We start from the raw sequence: 12004 nt of genomic DNA, 5'->3' as shown, positions 1-12004 counted from the left end.
CCTAAAGAAATTTGGTTTTTGTGGCTGGTGCTAGATTTAAAACAAGCAAATCATTCCAGTTTGTAGGGTTTTTAAATGAAAGATTAACGTGTAATTTTTGAATTTATGTGGATTATATGATTTTTATACACACACAAAGGCAAACGCATGCTTAGAACATATACTAATACTTGGATAGAGTTTGCTTTCATGTAATAATAGAATTATTTTATCCTTTTGTATTTTTTAATATACAACCCATCAAGTTGTCTGCATCAACAACATAAATTTCCAGAGGAAGTCTGTTGTGGTAAGTTTTTTCTGAAAATTATAATGAATAATAAGTGTACCTTTCACAGTATTTGAACACTGTGTATTCTTTCAGATAATGATGTTTTAAGACTAGCTAAGAATTAGAATTCAGGTCTGTTTGATTCTGAGGTCCTTCTGTACATTTCTCAATCCTTCTCCTCCTCTTTTCTTTTGCCTGATTACAATTTATTTCTTTATTGTGGAATATGAAAGCTTGTATAACCAAGCTTTTTAGAGTTGTGCATGAAATAACAGTAAGCCCATTGTGAGATCTCTTCTGTGAAAAAACTAAGATGAGTGGACTCACTTTAGTTAGCTTCTAATATGCCACTTCTTTTGTTTTCTGATCCTTAGCTGACCTAGTTTAGGTGGTATTGCTTTTTAGTGAAGTTTCGAATATAATATTTGAGATATGGTCAAGATTTGTAAAGATTCTAAACATTTCATTAAGTTCATCTATTCATTTGTGGTATTTATTTTTTTGGGGGGGATGGGTACTGGGGGGTTGAACTCAGGGCAGTTGACCACTGAGCCACATCCACAACCCTATTTTTTGTTATTTAGAGAGAAGGTCTCATGGAGTTGCTTAGCGCCTTGTGGTTGCTAAAGTGGGCTTTGAACTCTTTGAACAGTTATCCTCCTGCTTCAGCCTCTCCAGCCTCTGGGATTACAGGCCTGCGCCACCACTCCTGGCCATTTGTGGTGTTTCTTTTGCAGTGTTCCTCACATATTATTATTTACTTTGTATCTTGTGGTAGAATACTTTAGGTGTATAATGTTGTATGAATTGTGTAGAAAAGGTATGAAAATTTGGAGTCTGTATAACAGGTTACTACAGTAGTCTGGTGGGGAAATGGTGACACCCTCAAGAATAATAGCATTTATGAGAATGGAATAGAAGGAGTTGACATGGTTGATTGAATTACAGTGAACATGTATGGTAGAAACTTTTTCTAAATTGTATGTATATTAAGTAATTGAGTCTTCACCAGAATCTCATGAAGTAGACAATATTTTAATTGTAACTATAAGTGAGGTAGCTGAAAGAATAGAGGTTAAGTAACTTTCCTAAAGGAAAGTAGAAGGATAAAATAGTAATATATCAATGAAGCTTCTGCTTACCTGCATCCTGGCAGAGAGGAACTTTTGGTATCAGCATTTTTCCAGTCTTTTTTGGCACTAATCTGCAATTCCCCAGGGTTGTTTAGTTGCTTTGGTTTACTATATTGTAGTAAAGAAATAGTTTGTCCAGTGGTCTCCACTTAACCTTACCATAATAGCCCTTACTCCATTTTATAGGTATCCAATAAGGATATTTGCCAACTACTAAATAAAATATATAGTATATGTTATAGGATTGGAGAAGTCTTTCTGTGTGATTGACTTGGTCTGTAACACCACTTATTATTTGACCTCTAAAAACTTAGTCTGACTAATGGACTGTCGTAATGTTTCAGGACTTTAGTATTCACGTCAGATCAGAACCAAGATATAATAACTCAAGGAAGATTTGGAAATTTTCTTTTCTCCAGAATGAATCAGTACCTGGCAATTCGGCTACAGGCCATTCTGTGGTAGTCTTAGAAGATAAACTCTAGAGGCTGTGTGACCTCTCATCAAACTCACTCAAAGGGCTCTGTTCTGGAACTGTGAACTGGCTGAGGTCTAGGAACTGAATAAGAGGTCATAAATTCCTCCTTTTGCACCTTGAGTCAAGTTTTTGCCTATTAGACCTATACTTTTTATATTATTGAGAAACATCATAAACTACCTTTAGTTTTCATTCTTCTAGACCCAGTAATCATTGGCCTTAGATTCCCTGTGAATCAAAAACTCTTTTTAAGCTGGGTGCAGTGGCATTCACCTGTAATCCTAGCACTGAGTCTGAGGAAGGAAGATTATTTGAACCTGAGAGGTTGAAACGAGCCTGGGCAACATGGCAAGACTCTGTCTCAAAAAAACCAAACCAAAATGACAACAAAAACCTCCCACTATCTTTACCCAGTCTGTTTCTATGGTATATTTTGTGCCTACTTTTCTGTGAGGTGTTTTTTTTGTGTGTTTTGTTTTTGATGCCAGGGTTTGGACCCAGAGGCACTTCACAGTTGAGCCACATCCCATTCCTTTTTGTTTTTTATTTGAGACAGGGTCTCACTAAGTTGTCTAGGGCCTCCCTAAGTTGCTGAGGCTGGCTTTGAACTTGGGATCCTCCTGCCTCACCTTTCTAAGTTGCTGGGATTACAGGCATGTACCACTGTGCCCGGATTTGTTTGTGAGTTTTCAACGTGTTCATGGGCGTTCATGGGAGAATTTCTACAGAGAGGAAAGATTGTAATTTGAGGCAAAGATAATAAGCAGAGTAATATTTCAGGTAAAAATGTGGAGATGAACTCCAGAGGACTAGTAGAAGGATCATTTTAGGGAGAAAAGGAGGAGGAACACAGCAGCAGAGTAGAATTGGTAGTTGGCAGAAAAGTGATTGAAGTTTAGGATTCAGGGGGGAGCAGTGAAGAAAACCCCAGAAGTACTAGAATGGATTGGGGTGAGAAACTCTTAATCATGTAGGTGATCGAACAGAAGGACTGGGAGAGAAGTAATCATCAGGAATAGGTGTCTTGTCCTGGATAGTCAAGAATATGATGTCAGGATTGAGCTGTGATGAGGTACCTTTCAGATTGTGATTCCTTTTTTTTTTTTTCACCCTTACCCCGGGATTGAACTCAGATACTTAACCACAGAGTCACATCCCCAGCCCTTTTTTGCTATTTTATTTAGAGGCAGGGTCTCACTGAGTTGCTTAAGGTCTCACTGATTGCTAAGGCTGGCTTTGAATTTGTGATCCTTCTGCCTCGGCCTCCCAGGCCATGCACTGGGATTACACTGTGCTGGACTCAGATTGTGGTTTTGATTTTTGTCCAGGAATGAAAATGAAAATTGTAGGATCTGGGGTTAAGGAACTTTAAAGTGGTGTTATTGGAAGGATCAGATAAACCTATATTGAAGTCACTTAAAAAGATAGCAAAGATATGTTAGGAAGGAGTGTTCAGTGAATGTAGGGGGATTTAATCAATTGTGGAGGATGTATTAGTGTGATCACAAAAAACAAGAAGTAGGAAAAAAAAAAGAATATAAACATTTAGGTGTTAAGCAAATACTAAATGCCAACCACAATTTTGTTTTTCCTGATGCTAGGGATAGAACCTGGGGCCTCACATATGCTAGGCAAGCACTCTGCCCCTGAGCCATACCAATGTCCCTTAGCTATTTTAAGTAGGTTTCATGTAGTAAATTGTGCAGTTGTCATAATATCAGTACAAGGTAGTTAGTATCATTATTTTTGTTTCACGGATGAGGAAAATGAGGCACAGAAAAATAGAGTATTCCAAGAGCATAAAATTACTAAATGGTGGAGCTGATACTTGAATATAGGAGTTTACCCCCATAACACATTCATTTAACTATAACACCATTCTCCTGGCTCTTGTAGTGTGTATTGTATAAAATCCTATAAATGGCCTAGAAGTAACAGTGAGAATTTGTATTTTTCCCCAATCTTAATTTATAGTGAGTGAGAGAATAAGTAGTTTATTGTCAATGGGGAGTCAGGAGATATTTCATTTAAGGATAGAAAGTGAAAAGAAGATTTTTGAAAAGATAGAAAACACAGTATGGTTAAGCTGTGAAATGGTCAGAAGGGGTCAAGCAGCAAGAATGAAAAAAGTATGAGGTTAGAATACTTGGGGAACTTGCGTTTATACCAGTGGCCAATGATGACAGGAGGCTTGTAGAGGTTAGGTGGTATCAGGGCATGCTTTCCCTGTCTTCCTGAAATATTCTCTGTCTACTTTTTTGTTATTACTTACCTTACTGTAGAAAGCCAAATCATTTTCTTACCCACCCTTGCTCAAGTACATATTGATGACACTTCCAATTCACTTTTTTTTTGTAATATATATATTTATTTTTTTTTTTTTTTTTTTTTTTAGTTTTCAACGGACACAACATCTTTGTTTGTATGTGGTGCTGAGGATTGAACCCGGGCCACACGCATGCCAGGCGAGCGCGCTACCGCTTAAGTCATATCCCCAGCCCTTCCAATTCACTTTTGACATTGTTGTGTTGTTACTACTTGCTGGTTTTCAAATAATTGAAGCTCATTTATTTGGAGTGGTCAATGGATGACTGAATTACTGATTTAAGAAAATATTGGTCTTCCAGCTAGAATTGCTCATGGCTTACACTTTTAAACATAAAACCTTCATTAACAATATTTTTGCCTTTGACCTGTTTTCTATGTTGCTTCCACATGGATCTGTATAGATGGTCTAATTTAAGAGTGTGTGATTCTCTTTGGGAATAGGGGGCAGAGGGTCTGTATAATTCCAGGCTTTTGAACAATTGGGTTTAAGGTTGTTTCAAAACATATTTAAGGGACTGGGGTTATGGCTCAGTGGCAGAGTGCTTGCCTAGCAGATGTGTGAGGTCCGTCTATAACTACAAACAAACAAACAAATAAATAAATAAAATATTTAAAGCCTTTGTGCCCAGGGGCATTATGGAATAGTGGGAATCTATTGGGATCATTTAAATGTATCTGTGAGTTCTTCACTTGATAATTTTTTTAAAAATTTTATTCATTTATTTGTAAAAAGTTAATTTATTTTTTGCACTTTTCAATAGCACTTAGCTCTTAGAGCCTCTCTGTAAAAAGCATAAAGTAGCACTTATCTCTCAGAGTTGGTATTAGGAATAGAGAATACATAATGAAAGTATACAGTATAATATCTGTCATAGAGTAGAAGCCATTGTAATCTAGTTCTCTTTGGAGACTGCTTGAGTTTCGTTGTAGATATCCCCATTATATCCTCTTAAGTTTTCCTGCTCACTTTGCAGCCCCTAAAATGTTACTGTATTATACTCTCTCGTATTTCATGTTTGAGTATATTAGTTTTCAAATAGTTATACTAAAATCACTGGTGATGTACTCCATGTTTCATCTGTCTGTCTTTCCCATTTGATTGAACAAATCAACAAATGGTGAATGGTCAATTTATTTATCTGTCTGTCATCTCTTAGGTATATGCTTCAGATAGATTGCATACCACATAGCTAACATGGTAGAACTACGGACTACTTGGTAGGAAACTCTTCTGCATTTTGAAGTACCTACATGCCTGAGATTTTCTTTTAGCACTTGCTATTTCACATGTCCTGATTTACCTCCTATAAGCCGGGACTCACACTTGTTGGCTTCAGTAAGACAGGTTTTTATTTCCCTCCTTTTTTTTTTGCCTCCCCATGTTCTTTCACTTACCAACCTGTTTGATTCTTTCTGCTCTTTTATTTTCTTCTTCTTATTCTCTGTTTGGGTTGCAGTCTATCTAAAAATTGTTGTATTTGAGTGTATTGAATACTTGTATTAACTTGTATTAACTTAATTTTTACTGATAGTTCATATGAAAACTAAGATGGTATAGTATACATAACTCAGACCCCATTCTTCACTAGGACAATCATGTTAAAATTAAAATATTTGTAGAGAACTTGTGTGTATGTAGCTATTTAGGATGTTATTCCTGGAGGATAGTATGTTTCTAAGTAGTAGAAGTCAAAGGTATATGTTCTAAAACATACCAATCTTTATAATAAAGCGGTTATTCTTTATCTTTTAGGGCTTTGTGGAACTGACTATATTTCCTACAGTTGCAAACTTGAATAGAATCAAGTTGAACAGCAAACAGTGTAGAATCTATCGAGTAAGGATCAATGATTTAGAGGCTGCTTTTATTTATAATGATCCAACCTTAGAAGTTTGTCACAATGAATCAAAACAGTAAGTTGTACACTTTAAAAGTCAACATTTCTGTCAATCTTTTTGCTATTATTTTTAATGATTGGATTACTTGTTTTTTCAGATTATTATTAGATTCTGGATTTTTTTCCCCCACTTTGTACATGTATTTCAGGTGGTTTTGTTATCAGTATTGTATGGTGCCAAGTTTCCTTTATTCTTACCAAAGAACTTAGTTAAATCTTATTAGCCATTTTCCTGGTTTAAATTATTTTAAACTATTTACTTAATAAAAAATAAAAGTGATTTTCAGTGTGTTGGGTGGTCACCATAATTCTTAGGTCAAAGACTAACTTAAAATAGTCTATAGAATATTTTGTCTGTTTTAAAATATCATATGAAAATATTATGTGTAGGCTGGAGACAGAGGTGTATACCTGTAATTTTAGCTGCTCTAGAAGGATCTGTTCTCAAAAAAAGAAAAAGGGCTGTGGATGTAGCTCAGTAGTAGAGTATACCTGGGTTCAAACCCAGTATTGCTGCCCTGAAAACATGTCCATTACTATTATAAATACATTTGAGAGTACTGTTTTTTCAAAGCTTCAGTAACATTGTGTCATATCATTTCTGTGATTCTTGGTATTTGGAGGTAGATACCAAAAGTCATATACTCTTCTTAATCAATATGATATTTTAAAAAATTAACCAGTGTAGTGTATGTAATCTTTTTATTTTTATTTTTTTCTTTCTGGTACTAGTGTTTGAACCCAGGCTGCTCTACCACTGAGCTATATCCTTGGCTCTCTTTTATTTTTTATTTAGAATTGGCTGATCTTAGACTGGTAATCCTTCTGCCTCAACCTCCTGAGTGTCTAGGATATATAATTTTTGCCTTAAGGCATCAATCAATTCTTCAGTTGTGTTCCCAATTGAGCGACATGAGCATCACCTAGGAACTTGTTGGAACTGTGAACTCCCAAGCATTAACCCAGACCTATTAGAGACTGTGGTCAGCATTCTACAATTTGTGTCCTAATAGGCTTTCTAGGTGATTCTGCTGTAAGCTGTTGCTTGAGAAACACTGCCATAAGAGTTTGGGGACTGTTGAGAAGGGAAACTTAACTTGTGACATATTTAAGATCTCAGTAATCATTGCTTCAGAATCTTTCAAACTCAGAGAGGAGACCTGAAAATGGTGTTGAAAAGTCCAGGGACTCTGAGTTACTCCTATAATTTCCCATCTCACATAGGTGAGTTCTTAAAATTACATTGTTTTTACAGTTGCCCTTGAAACTTACATAAAAAGGCTCATTACAAGATTTTCTCTATCCCCTTTTCTTCAGGAGAAAAGAAATCTGCCTTTAGAGTACTAAGTGTTTACCTCTAATGAATGGAAAGGACATCTTTAAAATGAGCTTATAAGGGGACTAATTGTTTTTCTAGAGGAAAAACATATCTATCATATTTAGCCTAGAACCCTGCATTTGATGATAGGGTAGGAAGCCAGATACAAAACATATTATTTGCACATATGCTTTACCAATGATTTGTTTCTGATGCTCAGGACTCATAGCAAATAATCTGTTATAGTGGATATCCTGTTACATTAAGGAAGCAAACTTTACTTTGCTACTTACTTTGATATACCTCCTAAAATTTTTCTCTAGTGATATTGATGATGGTTTATCCCTTTGTTTTGTTTTGTTTTGGTGTTGGGAATTGAACCCAGGGCTGCTTAAATCACTGAGCTACATTCCCTACTCTTTTTATTTTTTATCTTGAAACAGGCTTGCTAAATTGCTGAGGCTGGCCTCCAACTTGTTATCCTCCTGCTTCAACCTCCCAAGTTGCAGGGATTACAGGCGTGTGCCACTGCACCTGGCACCTTATCACTTTTAGTATTAAAAATAAAGGAAATGATAAAGGAGAAGCTTTTCAAAGATTATGTTAGGAAATTAGGAAAGATATAGTTTAAATTTTCCTTCCAGCTAGAAGCAGAATTTTATTGGCCATGGTCATTAGTAAATGTTTAACTAGCATCCCCTGCTTTTTTGCCTAACTTCAAAATCTTTACTACTCTTTAAAGAGAGATGATTTTTTTTTCTGATTTTATTATCCCATGACTTGTTTTAAAAAGAATTTGGAATTGGTTTTAGAGTTTTATTAGACAAAAGTTGTAAAAGGTAGATGATGGAATTGGCATAAAGGATAAACAAATGGATGTTGGTGGATACACATTGTTAAGTTACCACAAGATTCTTAGAAGAAAACTGCAGGTTTGGTCTCATTTCTAGTTGTCATAACAAAGTGGGAAACATTGTTTATGAGACTCAGAAGACACAAGACAGAAACATACCAATTATTCAGGAGAAATATTACTTTTCTTGGCAATTGAATATAAAAAATATGTCTCATGGATCACATTATATTTTTAAAGGAAACTTTGGGAAATACAGCTAGTTAACATCTTTAGCATGTTCCCAGACACTACGGTTATCTTTCTTGTTTCTAAAATAACTTTTCTTTAATGTACCTATAAAGTTTCCAGTAAAACTAAAATGAGAATTAACTTGTAGTGGTTTTGAAATTAAAAAATAAAACTTAAAATTCCATGGTAAAATTTGATCTTAATACATTTAAATGTCTTTTTAAAATTTTTTTTTAGACATTGATGGATCTTTATTTTATTCATATATTTATATATGGTGCTGAGAATTGAACCCAGTGCCTCACACATGCTAGTCAAGTGCTCTCCCATTGAGCCACAAACCCAGCCCTAAATGTCTTAATACTCAAAACAAGTAATGTACTATTTTATCACATTTTTTCTTATTTGTTTTAAAGTTGAGGCACCAGCTCCTCTCAGTTTTGATAGAATGTGCTCTCAGATTTAGCATCTTTGAACTGTAGAAGGATATGCAAGAAGGAAAATTTCAGATAAGAGATGAAAAGACATTTCTGCTTATTCAACTGTATGTTAATTGACTTGTTAAATTGCCTTTAAGAATTAAAAACCATATTGGTTATGTAACATTTCTCCTCCCCCCCCCCCTTTTTTGGTTAATTTTTTTCCAGTAAAATAATTTTAGCACTTGGAAATTTTTCCAAATACATTTTTAAAATTTGAATCTTATGTGTTATAAAATAGATATAGATATAGTTCACTTCCAAAGGAGCTGTGGGTGTTTTTTGGGGTGTGTGTGTGTGTGTGTGTGTTTGTGTATGTGTCTGTCTGTTGCTTTGTTAGACTTCTCTCTTCTTAGTTGTAAAATAAACAGATTTTGCCACAGGAAACTGTGGATGGGTAGCCAATATGGCTGATATCTGTTGCAAAAATCTGCACCTATAGTTTTAAAAAACAAATGTTCTTTATTCAACAAAGGATTATCAGGTTATTTTAATTTAATATGGTTTAATAAATAAGAATTGGTTATCCCTTACCTGAAATACTTAGGATCAGAAATGTTTCAGATTTTGGAGTTTTTCAGTTTGGGGGGTATTTACATAGATAGATTTTACTGGTTGACCATCCCTGATGGTCAAAATATTTCACATTTTGGATCTTAGATTTTTGAATTAGGAGTCCTTAACCTGTAATAGGTTCTTAGAATTCTTTTGATTCCTTTAATTTACTAGTTTTTTAGTATTCCTTTATAGCATTGTTCCTTTTTAAGTTGTGTCTCCATGAGGAGAGCTGGGAGTTGGAGATGGTGGTAGTATAGGGCAAAAATCATAGAATTTTTCTGAAAATTCAAAAGCCTATAATCTTGCTCTAGTAATTTCTGAGTTCATGAGTTGTGAAAGAAGACATTTCATTTCTATACTAAAACCAAACTATCAGAAGATTGTTCCTCATGACTGGCTTCCCAGTAGAGTACATTTAAGATAACTTACCCATTTTATTTGGACCGTTTACATTTTCTCAGGAAATGAGATTAAGTAAAAATAATTACCCATTAATAAAGAACAATTAAGCACTCTAATGTGTAATGTTTAAATCTGGATTACTTTTTGTCTAAAGGATATTTTCTTTTTTTTTTTTAACCCAATGTCTAATGCTTGCTAAGCTCACTCTAATACTGAGCTACACCCTTGGCCCTTCATATTTTTATTTTTGAATTTCACAGATAACTGGGGATAATGGGATAAAAGTTCTGTCGCTATCTCTCAAATTTCATGTTTTTTAAATTTTATTGAAAAGTCATTGTAATATGTAGATGAAATAATTTTAAAATGAGATGGTATGCTAAATGTTAGTGAGGATTTAGACTAATACTTTCATATAGTGCTGGTAAGGATATCAATAGTACAACTCTTTGGAACACAGTTTGGCAGATTCTTAGAAAGTTAAACATGTTTACCATATGCCTCAGCAGTGTCACTCACAAGTATTTTATTTACACTATAGAAATGAAACTTATATTGATACAAAAACCTCAATACAAATGTTCATAGCAGCTCTATTTGTGACAGCCAAAAGCTGAAAATTGCCTAAGTATGCTTGAGCTGGTGAAAGGATAAATTAACTGTGGTAGAGTCAGGCAATATAATGCTATTAATTGGTTAAAAGGAATACAATATTGATATGTCTAAAAACTTGGCTCGATTTCGAAGACATACTGAATAGCACAAGCCAGTTTCAAAAGGTCACATTCTGTGTGATTCCATTTATTTGACACAGGGGTAGCACTCTTTTAGGGTGATGGCAGTGTTTTTTATCATGATTATAGTGGTGGTTACTTATATCTACATGTGTTAAAATTTATAGAACTGTATACCAAAAGGAAAGAAAAAGGTCATTTTTATTGTATGATAATAATGAAAGAAATAGATGATATGTTAAAACACAGTTATTGGCAAGGAATGTAGTTTAGTGGTAGAAACTGTGCTTACCATGTGCAAGGCCCTGAGTTCAATCCCTAGCACCAGAAAAACCACAGTTCGTCTTTAGGTTGCCTCTGAAGTTTTACAGCTTTTATTTTACATAGTTATCATAATAGAAAAATATTTTTAATATATTGAGTAGTTTGTTTACTTTCAGAATGTAGAAAAGTATAGTGACTCTGACATTCCAAAATTAATGAAGAATGTGATGATCGTAATAATAGTCATTCAAGAGCCTTCTCGGCACATCAGTCAATGTGTCAGTTTCATGATAATAGTCATGTAACAGTGAGCGAAATATATATATGTCATTATCTTTGTAGTTTAATAGTTTCTAACATGGTGAGTAGAGCAATAGTTAACTTGGATAAAAAGTATTCTTAGGAGCTATGTAAGAATCGTAATTCTTATGAATTACATTATGCTTAAAAACAATTGGTGTCAAATGAGATCTAAGAAGAATCTTGGTGAAATTTGTAACTTACTGTTATTAGAAATCATTTTTTCTCCCCTCTTTCTCCAGGAGGAATCTCAATTATTTTTCCAATGCATATGCAGCTGCAGTTAGTGCCGTGGATCCTGATGCAGGAAATGGAGAACTTTGCATTAAGGTTCCATCAGAGCTATGGAAGCACGTTGATGGTAAAGTACCAAGAATATATTTACTACATTAAATTCATGTAAAATTCAGAGATTAGAAAATTTTTGAAAATTAATGATATCTAAATTGTAAATAAATCAGTTTAAATATATAGGAGGAAGAAGAGGAGTTGGAAACTTTGTCTTTTTTGTGATACTGGGGATTTAAACCAGGGGCACTCAACTACTAAACTTCATCTATAGCCCTTTTATAAATTTTTTTTTTTTTTTTTTTTGAGACCGGGTCTTGCTGAGTAGTTGTCCAGGCTAGCCTTGAACTTTGCGGTCTTTCTGCTATTTTAGTATCAGGAGTTATAGGCATGCCACTATCACTGTTGTTTTTTAAACTTAAAATTTTTACTTTAAAAAAAGATGGACAGAACAAATTGTCAAGATTTG

At 34.5% G+C, this 12004-nt stretch overlaps 1 protein-coding gene across 2 annotated transcripts in view; it reads left to right on the top strand.

The window, feature by feature from the left end:
• Positions 1-12004, top strand: part of Taf2 (TATA-box binding protein associated factor 2) — a 78404-nt gene that overhangs the window by 551 nt on the left and 65849 nt on the right. For both annotated transcript variants that reach the window (XM_076835414.2, XM_076835413.2), the window contains exons 2-4: positions 235-289; positions 5964-6124; positions 11490-11608. In XM_076835414.2, coding sequence (XP_076691529.2) covers positions 235-289; positions 5964-6124; positions 11490-11608 — 335 coding nt within the window. The remainder of the gene's footprint in view (positions 1-234; positions 290-5963; positions 6125-11489; positions 11609-12004) is intronic.

Source organism: Callospermophilus lateralis, chromosome 16 (assembly GCF_048772815.1).
Source record: "Callospermophilus lateralis isolate mCalLat2 chromosome 16, mCalLat2.hap1, whole genome shotgun sequence".
NCBI lineage: Eukaryota > Metazoa > Chordata > Mammalia > Rodentia > Sciuridae > Callospermophilus > Callospermophilus lateralis.
This window is presented reverse-complemented; position numbering and strand designations above follow the sequence as displayed.